The sequence below is a fragment of the Mobula hypostoma genome, chromosome X1 (genome assembly GCF_963921235.1).
Source record: "Mobula hypostoma chromosome X1, sMobHyp1.1, whole genome shotgun sequence".
In the NCBI taxonomy this organism is placed as follows: domain Eukaryota; kingdom Metazoa; phylum Chordata; class Chondrichthyes; order Myliobatiformes; family Myliobatidae; genus Mobula; species Mobula hypostoma.
In genome coordinates this window covers 24,934,018-24,959,889 of record NC_086128.1, presented here as the reverse complement: position 1 = coordinate 24,959,889, position 25,872 = coordinate 24,934,018, and the positions used below count along the sequence as shown (strand labels likewise).

General features: G+C 42.9%; 1 protein-coding gene across 1 annotated transcript in view; it reads left to right on the top strand.

Annotated features, from left to right (window-relative positions):
- Window positions 1-25,872, top strand: part of csad (cysteine sulfinic acid decarboxylase) — a 65,361-nt gene that overhangs the window by 25,784 nt on the left and 13,705 nt on the right. The window contains exons 7-13 of the mRNA XM_063037164.1: window positions 3,293-3,372; window positions 5,931-5,985; window positions 8,166-8,282; window positions 11,095-11,159; window positions 18,283-18,364; window positions 18,475-18,674; window positions 25,015-25,066. Coding sequence (XP_062893234.1) covers window positions 3,293-3,372; window positions 5,931-5,985; window positions 8,166-8,282; window positions 11,095-11,159; window positions 18,283-18,364; window positions 18,475-18,674; window positions 25,015-25,066 — 651 coding nt within the window. The remainder of the gene's footprint in view (window positions 1-3,292; window positions 3,373-5,930; window positions 5,986-8,165; window positions 8,283-11,094; window positions 11,160-18,282; window positions 18,365-18,474; window positions 18,675-25,014; window positions 25,067-25,872) is intronic.

Sequence of the window (25,872 nt, the reverse complement as noted above, 5' to 3'; positions counted from 1 at the left end):
CCTGTTCTACTATTCAGTGATACAGCTGGTTTGTGAGACAACTTGCTCATTTCTATGAAAAACAAATTTAGTGCCAGGGCATAGCTTGAAGATGAGAAATCTAAATTCCTGGAAAACTCTGTGTAAGTACTTCATTCCCAGGAGCCTGGCTCTAGTTTTTAGTCTACATCCTTACTTTCTAGACTCCCCAAACAGTAGAAATAGTTTCATTCCACTGCCTACAAGTTGTCCTTAAGATGATTTCTTAAAAAAAATAAAAAGCCCCTTGACTTTAATTCCAGGAAACATGCCTAACTTCTCTAATCAATCCTTGGAGTTAAAGTATAATTCTAGTAAATCTGTGCTTACTCACGAATGGGCTAAATCAAGGTTTCTGCCTGTAAAGTAACTTCTGACCTCTTGCTTTCACTATTTCACAAAAGAAATTTGCATATTTAGATGGATAGAAATTGATGTTATCAAAGTTGCTTAGTATGTGAATAGTTGAGACCTCAATGAGATCTTTGCAGATCACTAATGGGTATTTCCTGCCAATTTGAACACCTCTACATTGCCCCGATTGTTTGCTGCAATTGGCAACTTTCTAATTAAGTCAAATGAATCTCAATTTGATGAGTTTCAAATGTACTGCAGCTGTATTTTGTCATGAGGGATTTTATCAGTTACTGTCCAAATCCTTATCAATAACACTGATAAATGAGTTTTTAAAAAAATCAAACACGAGGAAATCTGCAGATGCTGGAAATCAGTGAGTTTGTTGATCATGATCTACCTTTTCAAATCAACTGAAAGTTGAGGCACTTGAGTATTCCAGTTGTAGTCTAACTTCCCTACAACACATATCGGACTAACCGGTTCTTCATGCTGTTTCCTCTTGTGCCTTTTTCTTCTGTTATGTAATATTTTTCAGTCTAAAGCAATGAGCTTCTTAATCCAAAAGATTTTATTTCATTTTCAGGATGTGGGTGTCAGTGGAAAGGCTGGCATGTATTCCCCATCCTACATTGCCTTTGAAGATGGTGTGTCACCACCCTGAATTGCAGCAGACTGTATGATGTTGGTAGAGTTTAGAACCAGTGACTTTGGGAGCGGGGGGTGGTTTCAAGTATTGCTAGTCTGTGATTTTTTTTTTTTGAGTATCTGCTTTCCTTGTCCTTGGTTGCAGAGGTCACAGTTTTGGATGTGCTGCCAGTGTAGCAGAAGCAAATAAATGCAATGCATTTGTGGTTGCACACTGCACAAGTGACAGTAGGCATTTAGTATAGAGAGTTGTCTGTCGAATAAATTGTTTTGTCTTTGATGGTTCTTGAGTGTTTTGGTACCAACACTCATCTGGGCACATGTTCAGTCCCAGCTTTGATTTGTACCTTGTACGCTTGGAAAGTTGAGCTGTCCAGAGGCAAGTTTCTTGCTGCAGGATACTCAGCCCCTCATAAACATGAGATTCTGGAGATGCTGGGAGTCTTGAGCAACACACAAAATGCTGGAGGAACTCAGCAAGACAGGTAGCATCAGTGGAAGGGAATAAAGAGTCAAAGCTTCAGACCAAGAGTTGCAGAGTTCCTCCAGCATTTTGTGTGGATAGTCAGCCCCTGACTGGTTCTTGCATCCAAAATGCTTGCTGGTCCCCGCCACTGCAACCCCACAGGAACTGCATTATTGTTCTTGCTTTTCTCTCTGCGCAGTCTCTCTCCATTGTTATCCATTTCTGCTCTTGTCATTCTTTAAATCTCTTGAGTTCCTTTCAGCCTGTACCCATGTGTGAACTGGCTAAAGATCTGAAGCATTCTTCTAATACTGTGACCACTCCAGCTCCCGTATAATTCAGACCAGCCACACAACTTGCTCAATAATACTATCTTTCAGTTTCTAACAAAAAACAAATAAACATTAATTTCTTTTAAAAAGTTAACTAACATTTAGAACTTTAATCTCTAAATTTGCTAGGAAGTGAGTAGCGGAGGTAATTGCCTTGTTGAATTCCCACTGATCAAATTTTCAACACTGAGTTTGTGTGTCACCAGAACTATTTTGCTTTGTACACTTATTTTGAGCCATGCTAAAGGTAGATGTGATGGCTGGTACTCTGCTGATGATAAATGTGTTGTCTTGAGGCAAATAGTCATGTGAGATGCTATACATTATCTGTTGCTTTTATTTTTAAAGTTCCATGCTAAATGTTAGTACAGTGGCTTCCGAGATTTACTTTGCAGCAAGATTCTACTTTTCTCCTCTGTAAATCTCCTAACATTGACAAAATTGCAGAGACTTTAAGTGAGTCTGTGTACCTTGCTGCAAGTAATCACACAGGTGGATAGGATCATGGAAAAGGTATTTCATAGGCTGAGACATTAAAGTGCATTGGTTAGACTGTGATTGGAATATTATCTACAGTTTTGGTCACCACGTGAAAAAAAGGACATAGAAGCAACGGAGGATACAAAAGAGGCTCACTAGGGTTTTTGCCTGGAACATCCTCACTGAAACATAGGAGGCTTTATTTCTTTTCCGGTCTTTTTTATTAATATCAAAATGTTAAACATAACATAATATTAATACAAAGTAATTGGGATTACATTATTAATAATTAACATATATAAAAATATAAACTCAGCTAACACATGGATATTAAACCTCCCAAAATCTTACAAAATATGAATATAATAGAAGAATAAAAATGCAGAAGTAGCATAGAAAAAGAAAAGGAAAAAAAAAACAAAATACCCCCAAAAAAACTAATCTAAACAATACTAATCAATTAAACTAAAGAAAAGAAAAAGCCATGGGCTGTTGTGTTACGTCAAACAGGACCATTAGTGTCATTAACGCCACTCCTCTCTCCATATATTTGAAAGTAATAGAATAGGTTTGGAAACGAAACATAGCAGGCTGAAGAGTGACCTTGTGGAAGATTAAGGTGAGGGGCATAGGTAGGATAGACAGTCAGAATCCTTTTCCCAGGGTAGGGGAGTCTAAAACTAGACGGCACAGGTTTAAGGGAAGAGGGGAGACATTTTAAAGGAGATCTGTTTTTCCTGCACACAGAGTGTGGTAGTTATCTGGGACAAGCTGCCAGAGGAATTGGTAGAGATGGGTGCAATTACAATGTTCAAAATGCATTGGATAGGAAAGATATCGAGGGATATAAGCCTAATGCTGGCACGTGGTGTGAACGTAGATGGACATTAATGTTGGCCATGGGCATGGTGGGCTGAAGTCTCCATTTCCGTTCCGTATGATTCTATGAAGGTGACCAATCTATAGAATAACGACGTTCTTTCCTCCTCCACAGAGCCATTACTCTGTCACTAAAGGAGCTGCCTTCCAGGGTCTGGGCACAGACAGTGTGTATATGGTAAAAGCAGATGAAAGGTGAGTCTTGGGCATGCTAACGTTGCACACTAACTGCCTGGTGTAGCTCCTCGAAGGTTCATCTTCTTGGATCTTCTCCCTCTCCTTCCATCTTTGCTATTAAAACAGCATTTATATAGTACCTTGTAAAATGGCCCTCCAAGAGTTCCACAGCTTGTCGTGGTTTGGAGGCTTGCATGCCTCAGTGACCTGGAGAGTTATGTTGGCTGGATTCAGGGCTTTGTGCTTTGGCTCTTGGTAGGGTCACCCAGCTCAAAGGGTAGAGGTCAGACTAAGAGTGGTCCACCTGATTTCCAGATTTGGGCATTCAGCTCAGTACTAAAAATCCTGACTTGTCAAAAAAACGAGTGTTATGGAAGCAGCAATGAAGAATCCTTCTAAAATGGAGGACCTTCATTTCTGCCCTAAATGGCTGCAGCGTAACATGCAGTAAGTAAGTTTTACAATGGCAGTGTTTGTAGGCGTACAACACAGAAATGGGTCCTTCAACCAACTGAGTCTGCATCAACCATTTATTAGATTATGCTGTGAGGTACAGTCTCTCTGAGGCAAAAACTTAGATATTGGGGAATCATAGCTTGGACAGAGGACACATTGGGTCTTTACCCCAGATCTTAAAGATGAGTGGTCCTCCTTTCCCTTTGATCTGATACCACCACTTATCTGTATACGCTGTCCCTGAAATTTACCAACACCCACAGAGAAGTGCCTTCTGCCATATTGGCTATGTGCCCGTCACTTGCAAATTTAGTAGTGACTGAGGCCCAAGGCCTTAGAGAAGTGCCTTAGCGTGAAGCTATTGTGTTCTGTACCAGGAAGTAAAACGGCAGGTCTTTGAGGGAGTGATGGAGGGAGGTGAGATACTAGGGATTGAGCAGTTCACAGGCCAGGGGTCAATGGTGGAGTTTGTTGGATATGGTGGCTGGAGTAGCAGGTAACAGAGGGTGGTCTGTGAGTTTTTTTGGGTGGCAAATTTGCTCTCCACTTGAGCATCTTGTCCTTGGTTTAATGTAGTATCCTCAGAACTGGACTGGACTGTTGGCTTGGGTTATGGTCCAGTCAGGCATGAAAGTGGTTGTATTTATTAAGAGTTTGATGAGAACTTGTCTGCCACCAAAGGCGCTTGAGGATTTCTACCAGATGTACTGGGAAGACCATTCTAACTGGTTCCATCACTCTCTGGTATGGAGGGGCCACTGCACAGGATCAGGAAAAGCTGCAGAAAGCTGTAAACTCAGCCAGCTCCATCATGGGCACTAGTCCCCCCAGCGTCCAGGACACCATCAAAAGTGATGCCTCAAGGCACTATCCATCATGAAGGACCCCCATCACCCAGGACATGCCGCCTTCTCTTTGCTACTATCAAGGAGGATGTACAGGAACAATGCACTACTGCTGCAAAGCAACAAATTTCGTGACATATGCTAGTGATATTAAACTTAGTTCTCATTCTGACTCAAGTGGGAGTGCCTGGACTTGAAATCATAACTGTTATCTGCTGAGCTTTGCTTAATACTTGAACAACTTAACCAATTTCCCCCGGGATCAATAAAATATGACTATGACTAAATTTTATGCAAGGGAATGGCTCAGTTGCTTTTATCCCCCTCAAAATTGCAGCACTCACTGCAAGTTGTAAGTTACAGATTAGAAATTCCAGTCTTTCAACGCGTATTGAAAACATTCCAGGTTCAAGAGTCGGAGTTCCGTGCAGGCAGGAGAATGACGTCCGGTCACCCCTTGGGTTCATGAATCAGCGGGACTGGAGATTGAGGCCTAGTGTTCCAGGCCCCGTCAGTGTCAAGTCTGAAGCCTAGTGTTCAAGGTCCCATCTTTAGTGAGTCTGGAATTTGAGGCCTGGTGTTTGGTGATCGGCAGGTCCATGGGGCCAGTGCCAAGGATTGAGTCCTGAGAGTAGTGTTGGAAATCCGGAAGTCAAGACCCGTTGGCTGGAGCCCCGAGTCTACAAATCACTGTGAGTCCACTGGGGAAGTTGAAGCCCAGTGTCTGCATGTTAGAGTCCGGTGCAGGCTGAGGCCAGAAGAAGACTGCCTGTCCTCGGGTTGGAGTACTGTGTCTGTGTGTGGGAGGCAAGGAGGAACAGGGCTTGTTTTGCTGTTGGTTGTCTTCTGTTTTGTGTTGTTCTGCCAAGCATTGTGGGGATGCTATGGTGGCATTGGAATGTGTGGCGACACTTGTAGGCTGCCCCAGCACACGCCTCATTGTATTGTTGATACAAATGTTGTGTTTCACTGTATGTTTCGATGTACATGTGATAAATAAAATTGAATCTTGATCTTGAAAATAATGAAATTGCAGATACTGGGAATCTGAAATATAAACAGTAACTGCTAGAATTACCCAGCAGGTCAGATAGCATTTGTGGAGAGAGAAACGGTAATGCTTCAGGCCTACAACTCTTACCCAAGTGACCAGAAATGATAAAGGATTAAAGCTGTGTTTTTATAATACAGTACATACTTTGATGTTATTTATTTAATCGTCCCTTAGAGCATTTCTCCATATACTTGAACTGACGTTTCCTTTTTGTTGAACAGAGGGAGGATGATTCCAAAAGAACTGGAAGAGCAAATTTCCAATGCAAAGTCCAAGGTAAATTCCACTTGTTAGAGTGTGATGCTACTCTGTTGTATCTTCCCATTAGAAGAATGAGAGGGTGGGGGGGGGGGGATCTCATTGAAATTTATCAAATATTGATAGGCCTAGATAGCAAGGCTATGAAGAGGATATTTCCTATAGAGGGGAGTCTAGGACCAGAGGGCACAGCCTCAGAATAAAAGGATGTCCCATCAGAACAGAGATGAGGAATTTCATTGGCCAGAGAATGGTGAATCTGTGGAATTCATTGCCACAAGTGGGTGTTGAGGCCAAGTCATTGGGGTATATTTAAAGCGGAGTTTGATAAGTTCTTGATTAGTAAGGACATCTAAGGTTACGAGGAGAATGGAGTTGAGAAGGATAATAAATCAATTATGATGGAACGGCAGAGCAAACTCGATGGGTCAAGTGGCCTACTTCTGCTCTGATCACATTGCCCCACTTCCAACATCAGTGATACTTTTACCCCCCCCCCCCATTATTGGTTCTCTCAGCTCATTTGAACACTCTTTGCTCGCTCTGATGTCCCCGTGAATCTACTGTGTGTCCATTAATAAGGAACTTCTCCAGCTAAATCAGTTGCCTCTGCATCCCCAGGCAGGCACATTGAGGCTGTTGGTAGCAACCCCTTGACTACTTTGAATTCAGCACAACCTTTGTGGGGGGGAGGAATGGACTTGATGATTTTACTTCGGAATGACAGAAAGTGGAACTTGGAAAGATATACTATTTGTGGGTATTCCATGCTATTTTTGAGTAGTCCTATCACCTCTTCAGTGTAATAATTGTCAATAAAATTGAATTGAATTGACTTTATTACTTACATCTTTCATATACATGAGTAAAAACCTTTACGTTACGTCTCTGTCTAAATGTGCAATGTGAAATTTATAATAATTTTTAATTAATAGTATGTACTATAATATAACATAGAAATACAATTGTATCAGCATGAATTAATCAGTCTGATGGCCTGTTGGAAGAAGCTGTCCCAGAGCCCGATGGTCCTGGCTTTTATGCTGTGGTACCATTTCTCAGATGGTAGCAGCTGGAACAGTTTGTGGTTGGGGTGATCCTTCAGGCCCTTTTTACACACCTGTCTTTGTAAATGTCTTGAAGAGTGGGAAGTTCACATCTACAGATGCGCTGGGCTGTCTGCACCACTCTCTGCAGAGTCCTGTAATTGAGGGAGGTACAGTTCCCATACCAGATAGTGATACAGCCAGTCAGGATGCTCTCAATTGTGCCCCTGTAGAAAGTTCTTAGGTTTGGGGGCCCATACCAAACTTCCTCAACCGTCTGAGGTGAAAGAGGCACTGTTGTGCTTTTGTCACCACACAGTCGGTATGTACAGACTACGCGAGAACCTCAGTGATGTGTATGCTGAGGAACTTAAAGCTGTTCACCCTCTCAACCCCAGATCCATTGCTGTCAATAGGGGTTAGCCTGTCTCCATTCCTCCTGTAGTCCACAACCAGCTCCTTTGTTTTTGTGACATTGAGGGAGAGGTTGTTTTCTTGACACCACTGTGTCAGGGTGATGACTTCTTCCCTGTAGGCTGCCTCATCATTATTTGCGATTGGGCCGATCAGTGTAGTATCGTCAGCAAGTTTAATTTAGCAGATTGGAGCTGTGGGTGGCGACACAGTCATGAGTATACAGAGAGTAAAGGAGGGGGCTTAGGACACAGCTCTGAGGTGGCACCTATGTAGAGGGGCAGAAGTGAGGGAGCCCACTCTTACCACCTGCCGGTGAAACCGTGGTCTCCTGTTGTGCATGAGAGTGGAGTTAATGAAGGCCATGTTCCATATTTTAATCTATTTACTGTTTGGCTTCCTGTTGTTCGGAGCTCATGTTCTGGGAGCTTTGTGTATAGATGCTTCTGATAGAGAGAGCGATGTTGTCTGGCAGCATGATGTTTGCATTGCTGGTCAGGAATGAAGTGGGTACTGTTTCTTGGTGGTATCATAGAATCCAAGTTCAAGGAGGGCACAGAACAGCAGCAGGAGCCTCATTTACTTTATATAACCATATAACAATTACAGCACGGAAACAGGCCGTCTCGGCCCTTCTAGTCCGTGCCGAACTCTTACTCTCTACCTAGTCCCACCTTTGAATGTTGTTTGTCATATTAAAGATGTGCGATATATCTAAAGTTTGTGTTCTTGTTTCAGGGTGCAGTTCCATTCCTGGTGAACGCTACATCTGGAACAACTGTCTTCGGAGCGTTTGATCCCCTGCCTGAAATTGCAGACATCTGTGAAAAGCAAGGAATCTGGCTTCATGTTGATGTAAGTACGCTGATCGAAGCAGGGTGCAGTAATGGTGGCTCTTCATCTGAGTTGCATCAGCCTGTGCAGCGTTGCTGTTCAGTTGGTGAACAGTACTGTAGTTTGTGTGACTTGGGCCAATCCTCTCTGCTGACTACCCAGTGTGAACTCTGGGAAGGAGCAGGAAATGAGCGGGCAGTGTGTGATTAATCACTACCAGCAAAAGCTGCCCTTGGGATTTTTTGTTCAGAGGTTGTGATGGTGTAATACCTCTGGCTCAGTTCTTTTGCCCGAGTTCTTTTGCTGAATAGGCCTGCCTGTTAAAATTGTATCCCGGCAGCTTTGCATTGGTGTTCTGGAGAGAGATTTGGGTTCTGTAACAGCTTCTTCCTTTGTGTTTCTAATGAGCTGTATATGAGCCCAGAATATGCCAGCATTTTTTATTTTATTTTAACACCAGTTGTAAGTTTGGGCCAACTGGCACTATTTCCCTTTCCTTTTCCCACCTCCTCCCCCCCCAAAAAAAAAACCCTTTTGGGAGATGGAGTATTATTGCTGCAAGAATAATTCAGGCAGATTGCAGTCCAGAATGTAATACATCTGAGAATTGGATGCTGAAGTATCTCGCACAGTACCCTTTTAATGTAGAGAGATTGCAACGCAGTAGTAGATTCAGAATGCTGAGCGAGAGATGAGCCTATCAGAAGGGTGATGAAAGACCTAATGGAGATTTTGAAAGGGATTATGAAGGGAATTTTGAGGCTGTGGCCCAGTGGCTTAAGGTACTACAGTAAAATGTGTGCCAGAAACTAGATTCAGAGTAACAGAATCCTTTTAGATTGGAGATGGTTAGAGATAGAGGAGGAGCTCAGCAATCTATTCGGACACAAGTAACTATGGTCTCGAAAGTTAATTTCTGACTGGAAGTGGGATGAAGGTGGGATAAACTGCCTACTCCCATTGACCTGCACTGGGACCATAGCCCTCCATATCTCTACATCAATGTACCTATCCAAACTTCTGTCAAACGTTGAAACCGAGCACGCATGGATCACTTTCACGACCCTCTGAGTGAAGAAGTATCCCCTTATGTTCCCCTTAAACTTTTCACCTTTCACCCTTGACCCATGACCACTAGTTGTATTCCCACCCAACCTCAGTGGAAAAAGCCTGCTTGCATTTACCTTATCTATACCCCTCACTTTTGTATACCTCTCTGTCTTCTACGTTCCAAGGAATAAAGTCCTAACCTATTCAATCCTTCCTTGTGACACAGGTCCTTCAGACCTGGCAACATCCTTGTAAATTTTCTCTGTACTCTTTCAACCTTGTTTACATCTTTCCTGTAGGTAACTAACCAAAACTGCACACAATACTCCAAATTTGGCTTCACCAATGTCTTATACAACTTCAACGTAACATCCCATCTTCTGTACTCAATACTTTGATTTCTGAAGGCCAATGTGCCAAAAGCTTTCTTTATGACCATATCTACCTGTGACACCACTTTCAATGAATTATGGACCTGTATTCCCGGATCCCTTTGTTCTGCCACACTCCTCAGTGCCCTACTGTTCACTGTGTAAGACCTACCCTGGTTGGTCCTACTGAAGTGCAACACCTCACACTTGTTTGCATTAAATTTCATCTGCCATCTTTCAGCCCATTTTTCCAGCTGGTCCAAATCCCTCTGCAAGCCACGATAGCCTTCCTCGCTGTCCACTACACCCACAATCTTAGTGTTATCTGCAAATTTGCTGATCCAGTTTACCACATTATCTTCAAGATCACTGATATAGATGACAAACAACAACAGACCCAGCACCGATCCCTGTAGCACCCTACTAGTCACAGGCCTCCAGTCAGAGAGGCAACCCTCTCCTACCACTCTCTGGCTTCTCCCACAAAGCCAATGTCTAATCCAATTTACTACCTCATCTTGAATGCCAAACGATTGAACCCTCTTGACCAACCTCCCATATGGGACCTGGTAAACTGCCTTGCTAAAGTCTATGTAGACAACATCCACTGCCTTGCCTTCATCCACTTTCCTAGTAACTTCCTTGAAAAACTCCCAAGGTTGGTTAAACATGACCTACCACGTACAAAGCCATGCTGACTGTCCTTAATCAGTCCATGTCTATCCAAATACTGTGTAAATCCGGTCCCTTGGAATACCTTCCAGTAACTTTCCCACTACTGATGTTGGGCTCACTGGCTTATAATTTCCTGACGCAAACATGAGAAAATCTGCAGATGCTGGAAATTCAAGCAACACGCACAAAATGCTGGTAGAACACAGCAGGCCAGGCAGCATCTATAGGGAGGGGTACAGTCGACGTTTCGGGCCGAGACCCTTCGTCAGGACTAACTCTTCTTTCAGTTACCAGTCCTCACAGGGGGATCAGAAATGGAAAGGGTGAGCAATTCCAAGTTCCTGGGTGTCAACATCTCTGTAGATCTATCCTGGGCCCAACATATCGATGTAGTTACAAAGAAGGTATGGCAGTGACTATATTTCATTCAGATTTTGAGGAGGTTTGGTCTGTCACCAAGGACTTTCACAAATTTCTACAGATGTGCCATGGAGAGCATTCTAACTGGTTGCATCCCTGTCTGGTAAGGGGTGAGCTCGCTGCACAGGATCTAAATAAGCTGCAATCAGCTCCATCATGGGCACTAGCCTCCCCACCATCCAGAACACCACGGAGTGATGCCTCAGAAAATGGCATCCATCATTAAGGACCCCCACTATGCAGGATATGCCTCCTGTCCAGTTGCTATTCACTGCCTTGTCATTGCTGTCTCCTATACTCCCGTCTCTTTCTAACAGGCAGCCTGGGGTGGAAGTGCCTTACTTTCCAAGAAACACCGACACCTGCTAACTGGCATTGAGAGGTAGGAACTGCTGTAGTAAGGCTATATACTGTTTTCTTAAGATTCACAAAGACTTTTTACAACTTTAAAATGAGTGTATTTAGTGCTAGGAATGCATCAACTTTTGAAGATTCTATCACACGTGATGGGTATGGTTACCCTGCAAGGCAAGAAAAGAAATGAACTGTGTGGAAGTGAAGCTGGATGAAGCTGAAAGAGACTTTGACTGAGTTAAGTCAACATGTTCAAGCAATTCTAAGCAGTAAACTATGGACAAAATTGTGTTCAGCAGTAGCAGATGTGGTGGAATTCCGTGCAGAAGATACAAGGTTACACTTAACTGGAGGGGAACCAATATTCTGGCCAGGAGGTTCACTGGTGGCACTCTGAATGTTTAAACTAATTTGACAAGGAGTTGAGATCCAGAAAGCCACATCAGAAAGTGGAGGGATTGAGAGGAAGGTAGATGTCAGAGTAGGTAGGAACAAAGTAAGGCACACAATGGGATGGATGGATTGAAGTGTGTGTGTTTTTAGGAGTATTAAGGGTGAGTGTGATGAACTTCGAGCGTGGATCAATACAAGGAACTATGATGTTGTGGCAATAACAGAGATTTGATTGAGAGAGGCAGGACTGGATGCTTAATATTTCAGGGTTTTGATGTTATAAGAGGTAGAGAGGGAAGTAAAAGCAGGGATAGGGGTGGAATTACTCTATTAATCAGCTGCACTCAGATGGAGGGATCATCTATAAAGTCTATATGAGTAGAACTCAAAAAAAAATTTTAAAAGGTACAATCACTCTGGGGTTATACTACGACCCCCTAGTAACTACAGGGGCATTGAGGAACAGATATTCAGGCAGATTGGAGAAAGGTGTAAAAACAACAGGCTTGCTGTAGTGGGTGACTTTAACTTCCCTAGATGTATAGTGAAGAGTTTACTGACTGGTTGCATCATGGCCTGGTATGGAAATACCAATTCCCAAGAATGAAAAAACCTGCAAAAGTGGTGGATACAGCCCAATCTATCACAGGTGTAAAGCCCTTCCACCACTGAGCACATCTACATGGAGTGCTGCCACAAGAAAGCAGCATCCATCATCAAGGACCACCACCTCCCAGGCCATGCTGTCTTTTCATTGGTGCCATCAGGAAGAAGGTGCGGGAGCCTTGGGTCCCACAGCACCAGGTTCAGGAATAGTTAGTACCCTTCAACCTTCAGGCTCTTGAACCAGTGTGGATAACTTCACTCACCTCAACTCTGAATTGATTCAGCAACCTACCTTCAAGGACTCTACAACTCATGTTCTTGATTGTATTTATTTACTTACTGTAATTATTATTTATTTTTCTTTGTATTTGCACAGCTTGTCTTCTGCACATTGGATATTTGTATTTGTGTGTAGCTTTTCATTGGTTCTTTTGTATTTCTTTATTCTACTGTGAATGCCTGCAAGAAAATAAATCTCAGGGTTGTATATGGTGATATATATGTACAAACGTTTGTACTTTAATAAATTTACTTTTAATAAATTGTACTCTTGGTACAAGAGGTTTAGATGGGGCAGAATTTGTTGCAGCATCCAGGAGGGTTTAGTAAATCAGACAACTCGAGCAGGGGCAATACTGGACCAGGTGTTGAGAATTGAGCTTGGACAGTGGACTGACCTTTCAGTGGCAAAACAGTTAGAGAACAGTGATCACAACTCCATAAGTTTTAAGATAGCTATGTATAAGTATGGACCTTTTAAAGTATTAAATTGGAGCAGGGCAAATTAAGAGATAGGAACGAGGGAGGATTAATTGGATTAATTCTCAGCTGTTTTTGGGCAAGTCCACATCTGACATGTGGAGGGTGTTTAAGGACAGATTACAGGACAGGTATGTTCCAGTCAGGAGGAAGGACAAGGGTGGCAAGGTAAGAAAACTTTGGATGTTGAGAGAGATGGTGAATTTAGTCAAGAAGAAAAAGGAAATGTATGTAAGGTTTAGGAAGCTAAATTCAAACAGCCCTTGAGGATTATAAAGAAGCCACAACAGAACTCAGGAAGGGAATTAGGAAAGCCAGGAGAGGCCATGAAAAGTCCTTGGTGTTATGCTTTGTAACTCCAAAACATCAAACTAATTCAAAGGAAAATGAGAGCCGAGATATGCGAGTCTTAGTTGGTGTTTATTATAAGCAAGGTGAGCACATATCATGTGGTAGTGTCATGACGTATGCAATTCACGTATTTTTATCGATAACCTGCAGTGAATTATTTTAATAAAGAAGAATGCTTAATCAAACAACATATTTACAATATTATGCAAATATTACTGAAATATTAAATACACAATACTCCTCCCTGCTTAGCTATAAATTCCAACTCAATATAGAATGAATCTCAACTTTATACACAGCATAAAATATATAGCACATCTACTATATTATATTACTTGATTTATATAATGCAAATACTATACAGATATCCATAACATAGCAAATTTTCAAATTTCTCCCATTCAGGCCAAAAGATTTAATCACTGTGGACAAATTCTTACTCTTGTGGTACAATATCTTCCTGCTGGGGGTGGGTCACTCTGCTTGGTAGGTGAGACTTGTGGCTGTGAAGCAATTGCAGGTCCCAGGGCCGTCTCTGTGGTGGCTGCAGAGTTGACTCTGGGACTGCAGGAAGTGGTTCTGACAGGGGTAGCCACTCTTCTTCTTTTCTCAGCTTGTCTGGATTTACTTTGATCTTTGCTTCTCTCCCGGTGCTGGCTTCTTTCTTCCTCTTTACCCCGCTTTCTCTTTTTCTTCTTTCTAGTTTGTGCATCTTGATCTTGGGAAGGTGCATTTAGTTCACTGGAGTTTTCTCTTATTAATCCTTCTATTGCTCATCCACAACATCAAATGATGAATCCACTATTTTCATATCTCCATTGACTCCTTTATTCTCCATTGGCCACTCACGGTTTAAGATGGTGAAGCACAGCGACTACTTTCCAGTAGTAAATAAAACAAATGAAATACTAATTACTTCGCTAATCACACTTTTTCTGGTAAATGGTAACTGCTATCAATGGCCTGTAACTTTCCTTTTGGAGTTGAGCTTTTGAACCACGTGTATGACCTGTTATTTTTGTGTTGTGAAATGAAGTCTCGAAGGTGCAGGGCGGTTGCAGCTTGGTGTGTGTGGGCTGAATCGAGGCGGCAGGGTCCTGCCTGAGAGTGAGGAAAGGCCTGAGATTTGATCGACTTAAGCACTGGGCTAAATTGGAAAGGTCAGGTACAGGCCGAGTCAAGGCAGCGGGGCCTGGGCCTGAGAGGGAGGAATGACCTGAGGTTTGGATGATATAAGCACTGGGCCAGACTGAAAAGGATAGGGTATCGGGGCAGGGGGTGAGGGATGGGCCAGTTCAGCTCGGTAAGTTTTACTCGTCTCTGCGCGCTGAATTGAGGCTGTGGCTAACAGGCTTCTGGACCGGCTGCACCGATGACTGGCTTCGTGGCTGTGAACTCACTTTCATGAACTTCAGTTCTGAATGTTATTTGCTTATTTTTATTGTTTGCATGATTAGTTTTTTTTTTGCCTGCACACTGGGTGTTGGAAGGTCTTTTTAAATGGATTCTGTTGGGTTCCTTTGTTGTGGCTGCCTGTAAGGAGACAAATGTCAAGGTTGTATAAAGTATATAACCTTTTCCTTTTTGTCCTTCCATTCGTCTTGCTAGGTTTTGGACTTCTGCATCAATTTTCAAAGCAGCTTCTTGTCCCCTACTTGAAGCTCATACAATAACCTTAAAGCACACAGAGTAGAGTCTAGTTCTTTATACCCACAAAAGCCAAATGCTTGAAACTTTCCTGAAGCTCCTTGAACTCTTCCAGCTTAAAACCAAGCCACATTTGACAAGTAACTGCCTGATAAACAGTTTTTCTGAGAAAACTTCTGAAATGTTGAAGTCAGACCACTGCTTTTGTCACTTCCAGGATTCCTCTGAGCAGCATGGTCCTTTCTTCCTCCAGTGTGCTTTCCAACCAGAGGCACAGAGGTTGACACCAACATATGATTGCCCTCTGTTAGGCAGTGGTTCATGGTGTACAGCATGGAGACCATTGTAGCATCATCCAGTGCTTTCCTTAATTCACTTTCAGTTCATTCTTCTGCAGGGAATGTGGCATGCAAATGGCGGGTGGATCTCTAATCAAGTTGTAGTTGTCTCAGCCGCTCATAACCCCACAACGCTGGCCCTCCTGTTTCTAACCATATACAAGCCCAATGTGGCTTGTTGGTTGTTGTATTTCACTGTTACAAATGTCATTCCCATAGGACTAATCTTTTCTTCAGTCTAAGTTCTTAGTTGGATTCCTGCAGGCTTCAGTTTGGTATATTTGGAATGCCATTCAAAGTAATTTAATGAAATGACTCAAACAGCCAAGTCAGTGTCCAATTTCCATTTTACTGTTCACTTCTGGTGTAAGCCATATTGCTTATCTCTGGTTAGTTTTCACATTGTGGCTCTCAAGGCAACTTAGTCCTATGCCACACTCATCATAATCAAGTTTTTCACTAATAGAGTGCAGATTAGTGCTCTTTTTGAATCTGCAACTTATCTTTTTCTCTTCCCTGTGCAAGTTTCACCTTTATTGCATTGGTCTGGTTCATGTGAGCCCCTGCCATATCGGTAACACAATTTGTTCAACCAGGCCAGTTTCTGTTTAGGCGTTGCAATTTTGTTTACACTCACTTTCATTCATGACTGCAACTCAATCGCATCTCTGTTTCCATAGAGCGATTTCAACTGCTCTTATAAATGCGAGTTGTTTCTGCATTACTTTCACGATATCTACAAGGCTAATTTCGGCTGGCTTGGTTGGAGAGTCAGACTTTGAAGCAAACTGCGCCTTTCCACCTAATGCTCTCAGCAAAACTGGCAGTCATTTCTCATTGGCTATTTCACTGTTTTAAATCTGTTCAATCCTCTGGGTATATAAAATCCAGTTATCTATTGTGTAATCAAACATGCCAACCTTTCCAATGTGGCCAGCTATTTCTGCTCTTTTGTCATGATTATTATCACCCGGCACTCACTGTTTATGAACCCATAATTTTTTCAGTTTTTTGCATTTTATTTTAAAAACTTGATCGCTTCTCCCGTTCCGAAGAACATGTGCTGCCCTGTCTTTTTATTACTGGAGCATCTAGTGCACTTTAACAGGTCAGTAGCTGTATCGGGTTCGTTTATATAAAAAAAACAAACAAACCTCATTACCACTGTTGTTTTATAACTCCAAAACAGTAAGCTAATTCAAAGGAAAACAGGAGAGCCGCGAGATGCACATCTTGGTTTGTGTTAACTTTAAGCAAGGCATGCATGTATCACATGGTAGTGTCATGATGTATGCAATTCACGTATTTTTACATATAACCTGTAGTGAATTATTTAAATCAACAAGAATGTTTAATCAAACAATATGTACTTCCGGTAAGATGGTGGCACGTGTGAACACAGTGGCCTCTTGGGGGCCAACCACAGGTGATTTTCTTGTTGTAAAATTTATTTTCTTACGATCCAGTGGTAATTCTAGTCCAAGAGTACTGCAGGGCTACTCCATCAGTGAGCTGCTCATTGATCAGAATAGCCGGACTGATGTCGGCAGCGGAGCCGGCCAAGGAATCGAAGGGGCCGGGATGGTGGAGAAGGAGCCAGCTGAGGTGTTGAGGGGGCAGGACAGGATGTTGGAGAAGGAGCCCGCTAGGATGTCAGAGGAGCTGACCTGACTGCAGACCATGTTGCTCCCCGCTACTCGGAAGCATCGGAGTTGGTGCAGTATAACCGTGGGAAATGGTCTCGGACATTTCACTAGTGATCACAAGACTCTGTTGGCCAGTGATAATGTAAGTTGCCACAGACCTGTCTGGTGGAGGGACAAAGGGCATGGGGGCTGTGTAGCCTCAGTTGTAGCGAGGACCAGGCCTCAAGCCTCGGGCTTGCCTGCTGCTGTAGACCAGGTGAATGGACATGGTAGCACTACAGCATGGCGTCGGAGCTCAGCTGGGGCCTGGCCTCTCCTGTTGGTGCTGCCCTCTTGTTTTGGAGTGGTGGAATGACAAGCTGGATTGATTGTGTCTGTACACTGCTGGGGGACTGTACCATCAATTGCAGGACATTGTTGCTCAGGGTCTTGGACCATATACTGTATATGTTTTTTTTTCCAAGTGTATATGCTTCTTTGCTCATTATTTTGAACGTTACTCACTATTTTTGAGTATTTGCTTGCTGTTTTGAACGTTTTGCACCTTGGGCCAGAGAAACGCTGTCTCGTTCAGCTGTATCTATGTCTGGTTTGAATGATAATTAAATTTGATTTGATATTTATAATATTACTCAAGTAATAAATGCATAACATTTGGCATGAATCTTTGAACCTTTAAAAAGAAACCCAAGGCATTCCATATATACATCAAGAGCAAGTAAATAACTAGGGAGCGGGTAGAACCACTCAAGAATAAAGGGTGTGTTTGGAGGCAGAAGATGTGGGTGAGGTCCTAAAATTTACCAAGGAGGAGGACATGGAGGATAGGGCAATCAGTGTAAAACATTTTAATACGCTAGGGCATTTTGGAACAAAGGAGAAAATAAAATTGGGTCTCTTGAAGAATGTTAAGGTGGATAAATCTCCAGGGTGTGATGGGATATACCCTAGATTATTGAGAGAGGCAAGAGGTGAGATCAATGGAGCCTTGACCAATATGTTCCTGTACTCTTCAGCCACAGGCAAATAGCTAATGTACCATTCTTCAAGAAGGGAAGTGGGAATAGTCCTGGAAGTCATGGGTGAATCATGGTCTAATTAGAGACAGTCAACTTTATGTGTGGCAAGTTATGTCTTACTATCTTGATAGAATATTTTTAAGAAGGTGCTGAAAGTTGATTGATGTAAGTAGGAATGGTGGGTATATAGTAGAAGAATATAGTTCATCTGGAAGTATCACAGGTTGGATGCAAGTTTGGTGGAATCTCGCTTGCAGTGCTGAAGTCTTAACCCAGGTCATCAGCTTCTCCTTTCAGATGTTGTCTGCTCTTATAGCATATAGTTTTCAATATGCTCTCGATGGGATGACTACCTGGGAATGTTGATATTAATCACTTTGCTGTCTTCCTAGGGCTGATTCTGTTGCCTGGAACCCACACAAAATGCTGCAGGCAGGGCTGCAGTGTTCCGCCTTTCTGCTCAAAGATGACACTGTAAGTCAAAATCCCAGCATTTCTCAGATACAGTTTCCACAAGATTTCCACCTGAGCGGTCTGTAAATTTCTTACTCAACCTTTTGGATTTTGTCACTATGTCTTGCCAGGGCCTCCTGAAGAAGTGTTACTCAGCCAATGCGAGTTACCTCTTCCAGCCAGACAAGTTCTATGATATCTCCTACGACACTGGTGATAAGTCTCTTCAGTGTGGTCGGAAAGTCGATTGTTTCAAGCTGTGGCTGATGTGGAAGGCTGTCGGTACTCGAGGACTGGAGGAAAGGGTTGATCGTGCCTTTGCCTGCACCAGGTTGGTGTTGTGTCAGAAATGAGCTGATCTGCACTTTACTATTCCAATATTCTGTTGGCCATTGTTTGTTCAAATCCTTCTCTCCCTTAATGCTACATGTGTATGGGAAGACGTTCTGAACAATTTTCCTGCAATGAGGATTTTGCGCTAAGTCTTTGAGGCAAGTCATCCCATCAGAGTTTATCCAATGTTTCCAGCAAGCAGGGTGCCCTCACTTAAGTAGAGAAGGCAACAAGCCCTTGAATTAAGGTAACCCTTGGTCATTGCTCCACCCCAAGAGATTAACTACCAATTAATTTCAGAAGGGGTTAAAACTGAGTGTTCAAACTGCCTCAGGAGTAGAATGACTCAGAAACTGCTTGTTTTACCAAACTTGGATGGATGTTTGTTTTTCTTTCCTTCTGTTTTCCATGAGGTAAAATAGCAGCTTATTTACACCACACTTGGAGAATTGTGTTCTGTTCTGGTCGCCTCATTATAAGAAGGATGTAGAAACTTTCGAGAGGGTGCAGAAGAGACTTACTAGGATTCTGCCTGGGCATGTTTTATGAAAATAGGCTGAGTGAACTAGGACTTTTCTCTTCGGAGCAAAGGAGGATGAGAGGTGACCTGATAGAAGTGTACATAATCATAAGAGGTATAGGTAGAGAGGATAGCCAAAGACTTTTTCCCAGGACAGGAATGGCTGAATACAAGGGAGCATAATTTTAATGTGTTTGGAGGAAGGTATAGGGGGAATTCAAAGGCAAGTTGTTTTTTTTTAAGTGAAGAGTGGTGGGTGCATGGAACATGCTGCCAGAGGTGGAGGTAGAGGCAGATACATTGGGGGGGGGGAGGGGGGGCGGGAACGTCGACTCAGACCATGAGAGGCCTGCGTTGGGCATTTTCATGCCTTACAAGGTGCAGATTGGAAGTCCGTGTGGGGCGTCACTCCTCACATAGACACTAGAGCAATGTGTGGTTAAGTGCCTTGCTCAAGGACACAAACACACTGCCGCAGCTGAGGCTCGAACTAGCGACCTTCAGGTCACTAGACGAATGCCTTAACCACTTGGCCACGTGCCTGGTACATTAGGGGCATTTAGGAATCTCTTGGATAGGCACATGAATGATAGAAAAATGGACAGTTATATAAGTGGGAAGAGTTAGGTTGATATTGAGTAGGTTTAAAAAGTTGGCACAACATGATGGGCCAAAGGGCCTGTATTGCGCTGATATGTCCTATGTTTTAGCATTAAGGATATGGGTATGTTTTATCAAGTACTTTTTCTGATTTGCATCATTCCACTTTCTCCTGTGTCCAGCTCTTGCACAATGGTGCAGCTAGTTAGGCTACTGCCTTATGGCTCCAGACACCTGGGTTTGATATTGACTTCGGACGCTGTCTGTGGGGAGTCTGCAAGTTCTCCCTGTGACTGTGTGGGTGTCCTTCAGTCTCTCCTGTTTCCTCCTGCATCCCGTTGATAGGTTAATTGGTCACTGTACATTGTTTCTTGTGGGTAGGGGAGAGGGCAGGAGGAAGGGTGAGGTGAGGAGCATGTGAAAATAAATTACAAGGAAATGAGTGTTGCTCTGAGTGCTGGCATAGACTCAATAGGTTAAATTACTTTCTATGTCATATGTTCCTGTGGTTGGGGCTACCGAGGAATAAATATCATGGGAAGGAACCATTTAATATGCAGAGGTGTGTGCACATGCTCAGCTGCTTCCTGTCTTTCCTCGCGTAGAGCATCTGAGTAGCACTCATTAAGAGTGGGGAGATCAGAACAGCAAGGTCTTGCAGTGTAAAGTATGATCAAAGTTAAAGAGAAAGCCAGAATCTTATTCCTTTGCTGTTGTGCAAGGACTTTGCTTGGTCTGCTTCAGTGACTATTGAGTTCTGAGGATATTCATTCATTGACAGGACATGGACCTCGCAGGTAAGGTTGGCATTTGCATCCTTAATTGTCCACAAGGCATCGGCTTTGAAGTACTTCAAGCCATGTGAAAGTACTTCCACAATGCTGTTAACACCAACTGTGAACACTAGCTGACTAGTGAAGGGCACTTCAGGGCATAGTGAGACTTGGGGACTTGCAACAGTGCTTCCAACTGCCTTTTCCTTGCTTCTTCTGGAAGGAAGAGATCGCTGGAATTTGGAAGTGTTGCCAAAGGAGCCCAGGTAAATCAAGTACATTTTGTAGATGGTGTGCTGCAGCAACGTAGTACTGGAAGTCATCCAAGGCTTGGTATATAGGGGTGGACCTCATTATCCAGGGATAGAAGCAATGCTGGGGACGTTCAGCAAGTCAGGTAGCATCTGTAGAAAGAGTTAATGTTCCAGGTCAAAGACCCTTTGAATGGGGAAAGGTAACCATCTGGTTTTAGTTTCGAGGATGCAGGAAAGAAGAGATGGTCTCAGATAGAGAAGCTTAGGTAGCCTTGGGTTAATTTGAAGTGTGAGCGAGAAATGCAAAATGCACAGGTCAGCTCATTCTGTAGAGAAAAGACTGATCCAATATGACAGGTAGATGACTTCAGATGTTTACTGACTGCTGAATGTATCCAGTATTTTCTGTTGTTCAGGTTTTCAGCAATTGTAGTTCATTGATTTTTCAAGCGAGTTATGAATAAGTATAAAATTTATGCAGTCACTAGCAAACATCCCTGTTTCTGTTCTGTTCAGGAAAGAGCTGGAGATGGTGGCACATAAGACACTGTCCTTGAGATCTCCTGTAGTGATGTTCTCAAGCTGGGTTTTCAAAGTCCAAAGTAAATTTATTACAAAATGTGTGTATGTGTGTCTATATATATATATATATATATATATATATATATATATATATATATATATATATATATGTGTGTGTGTGTGTATAAATATATATGTATGTATGTATATATATATGTGTGTGAGAGAGAGAGAGAGAGATATATATATGTGTGTGTGTGATATATATGTATGTGTGTGTGTGTATGTATGTATGTCACCATATAGAACTCTTGAGATTTGTTTTCTTGTGGGCATACTCAGTAAATGCAGGAATCGTGATAGAATCGAAGAAAGATTGTACCCGACAGGATGGACAAACAACCAATGTGCAAAAAGACAACAAACTGTGCAAATACAAAAAAAAAACAATAAATATGAGAACATGAGATGGAGTCCTTGAAGGTGAGTCCATGGGTTGTAGGGACAGTTCAGTAATGGGGCAAGTGAAGTTGTCCCACTGCTTCGCAGCCTGATGGTTGAGGGGTAATAACTGTTCCTGAGTCTCCAATAACTGTAACCACCACGTTTTAGTGCAAGAGATAACTTTAACTTTTGGAATGTTTACCCATAGGTGTCCATTGACTTCAGTTAAGATCAGACATCCTCACCTCACCTCACCTCTGGAACTTGGCTCTTTGGGCCAAGGTTGTGAATTGTCCCAGTGAAGCCCAGACTGGGAATTGGCGAGTCAGTCAAGTATAGTTTTATTGTTATTTGACTGTACATATATACAACCTAACAAAACAACATTCTTCCAATTATTATTGTGAATATACGGTTATTGAATTACAAATGCAATCTGTACCATTCTTCCTTACACAATGGTGATGGTAGGGCAGATTATATTTGTCCTGCTTTTAGTGGATAGGGTTTTCTTGGAATATTTTTGCTCAAGCATGGCTCATTCTGGAGCATAGCTCCTTAGCACTATTGGGTTTACATAGAACATAGAATAGTACAGCACAGTACAGGCCCTTCGGCCCACAATGTTCTGCCGACCCTCAAACCCTGCCTCCCATATAAGCCCTCACTTTAAATTCCTTCATATACCTGTCTAGTAGTCTCTTAAACTTCACTAGTGTATCTGCCTCCACCACTGACTCGGGCAGTGCATTCCACGCACCAACCACTCTCTGAGTAAAAAATCTTCCTCTAATATCCCCCTTGACCTTCCCACCCCTTACCTTAAAGCCATGTCCTCTTGTATTGAGCAGTGGTGCCCTGGGCAAGAGGCACTGGCTATCTACTCTATCTATTCCACTTATTATCTTGTACCCCTCTATCATGTCTCCTCTCATCCTCCCTCTCTCCAAAGAGTAAAGCCCTAGCTCCTTTAATCTCTGATCATAATCCATACACTCTAAACCAGGCAGCATCCTGGTAAATCTCCTCTGTACCCTTTCCAATGCTTCCACATCCTTCCTATAGTGAGGTGACCAGAACTGGACACAGTACTCCAAGTGTGGCCTGACCAGAGTTTTATAGAGCTGCATCATTACATCGCGACTCTTAAACTCTATCCCTCGACTTATGAAAGCTAACACCCCATAAACTTTCTTAACTACCCTATCTACCTGTGAGGCAACTCTCAGGGATCTGTGGACATGTACCCCCAGATCCCTCTGCTCCTCTACACTTCCAAGTATCCTGCCATTTACTTTGTACTCTGCCTTGGAGTTTGTCCTTCCAAAGTGTACCACCTCACACTTCTCCGGGTTGAACTCCATCTGCCACTTCTCAGCCCACTTCTGCATCCTATCAATGTCTCTCTGCAATCTTCGACAATCCTCTACACTATCTACAACACCACCAATCTTTGTGTCATCTGCAAACTTGCCAACCCACCCTTCTACCCCCACATCCAGGTCATTAATAAAAATCACAAAAAGTAGAGGTCCCAGAACCGATCCTTGTGGGACACCACTAGTCACAACCCTCCAATCTGAATGTACTCCCTTCACCATGACCCTCTGCTTTCTGCAGGCAAGCCAATTCTGAATCCACCTGGCCAAACTTCCCTGGATCCCATGCCTTCTGACTTTCTGAATAAGCCTACCGTGTGGAACCTTGTCAAATGCCTTACTAAAATCCATGTAGATCACATCCACTGCACTACCCTCATCTATATGACTGGTCACCTCCTCAAAGAACTCTTATCAGGCTTGTTAGACACGATCTGCCCTTCACAAAGTCATGCTGACCGTCCCTGATCAGACCATGTTTCTCTAAATGCCCATAGATCCTACCTCTAAGAATCTTTTCCGACAGCTTTCTCACCACAGACGTAAGGCTCACTGGTCTATCACCTGGACTATCCCTGCTAACTTTTTTGAACAAGGATACAACATTCGTCTCCCTCTAAAATAGCTTTTAGTTTATTTTGGCACTACAACCAGGACACTTGGCTGTTTCTTGGATACTATGTGGCATGTATTGATTGGCTGAAGATTGTGTTTTGTGGTGATCGGAGGAAGCCAAGATCCACTGCCTTGCCTTGTACGTGTACTAGGCTCTTCTGTTGAGGCTGGGTTTATTTACATTGGTTCTGTTCAGTTGGTCATTGCCTCCTGATTGGAGAGGTTTGGTCTGTTCTGCTTCATCCTGTCCATACTTGACATGCTCCTGGAGACTAACTGTGCATCTTCTCAAGGTGGCTGCTCATTCTGGGTGTACTTGGTATAGCTTGGTCATTGGGCCAGTTAACAGTTGGTTTCTTCCTTATGAACCACTTTTCAGATTCATTTATTTATCACATATAGTGAAACGCACCATTGTGTTAACAATCAACTCACCTGAGGGTGTGCTGGGGGCAGCCCGTAAGTGTTGCCACACATTCCATTTCCAAGGTAGCATGCCCACCGTGCTTCGCAGAACACAGAAAACAACAAGCAATGAAACAACAGCAGCAAAACAAGCTTCTTTCCTCCCTCACACTTTCACACCTAGAGTCCTCCAATCCCAGCTTCCAGTCTCCAGGCTTCAGCTTCTAGACTTCTGATCATCTTCGGGCTTCAGTCTTTGGTATTGACCCCAAGGTAGCCAATGATGGTGATCTTGAACTCTAGGCTTACTGACTCACCAGCCCTCGTGCTTCCTGCTTCTATAGACATCTGATCCCAGGACCCATTGATCTGCGACAGCCTGACGTCCACAGATGTCCTTTGTCACCCGTCCATGTAGCTGGCCTTCAAACACAGAGTGAAGGCCTGGACTCTGGATATCCTTCAACCCTTGTCCATTTTGCTGGCCTTAAAACTGGGGTGGAGGCTTAAGCTGCACTTGGGCTTTCATTTTGTTTGTTTATTACTGATTTCCAAATTGCTTTTCAGATGGGAGGGGTGAATTATTTAGCCATGTGTCCATTGCACTGCTGTAGCCATGTGGGAAAGTTTCCAACTGGCTTCAAACTGCAGCCCCTCCCACTGCCACGTGCATCAGCTTCTGTTTGTTGTCTTCTCGTTGGTCTCTACCACCAACTTACTCCCACAAACATTGTCTTTTCTGCATAGTTTTGTACCTGCTAAGAAATGATGTTCTGTATTTTGTATATCAAGGATCTTCTATATTAATGCTTTATTGATCTTCCAGGTATTTGGTCAATGAGATAAAAGAGAGACCAGGTTTTCGACTACTTATGGAGGTAAAGTGACTCAGCTCTAATGCTGGTATTCCTTGATTTACTCATTTTTTTGCCAGAACAGTATGACACTTTGGGATGTGTGCATCCACTCTCAAGTTACTTTTCACGATAATGAGTAAGTTCAACTCTACTTGTTGGAATACAGGTTTCCCCCGCTATCCGAAGGTAGATTGCTCCTATGAAACCCTTTGTAAGCCAAAATGGCGTAAAGCGAAGAAGCAATTAGCATTAATTTATATGGGAAAAACTTTTGAGTGTTCCCAGACCGAAAAAATAGCCTACCAAATAGCACATAAAACCTAAAATAACACTAACATACAGTAAAAGCAGGAATGATATGATAAATACACAGCCTAGATAAAGTAGAAATAATGTATGTACAGTGTAGTTTCACTCAACAGAATCGGGAAGATTGAGCCAAAAGCGATTTGTAGAAAAAAAAATTGGCACGTACATGCATGCGCACGTACACAACGCATACGTACATGCATGCGCACACACCTGCCCGCGCAAGGCTTTATGGTCATGGTAGTCTTTCTCAGGGTAAACACAAGTTTAAAGTGGGCGTCTTTTTTCATAAAAGCGAAAATCCTCTTTCGGTTCGTGAAAGTAGGTACTAATGTAGGTCTTTCGTAAAAGCAAAATGTCGTAAAGCGAACGTTCAGAAAGCGGGGGACACCTGTATGTTATACTGAACTGCCCACAGTGACTTTTCTACATAAGTAATTTCAGGAGTACATTTCATAAATTAAGGAATGGTGGGCAATTGAAAATGCCTGCACCTCACCAAACCAAGGGAGATCCAA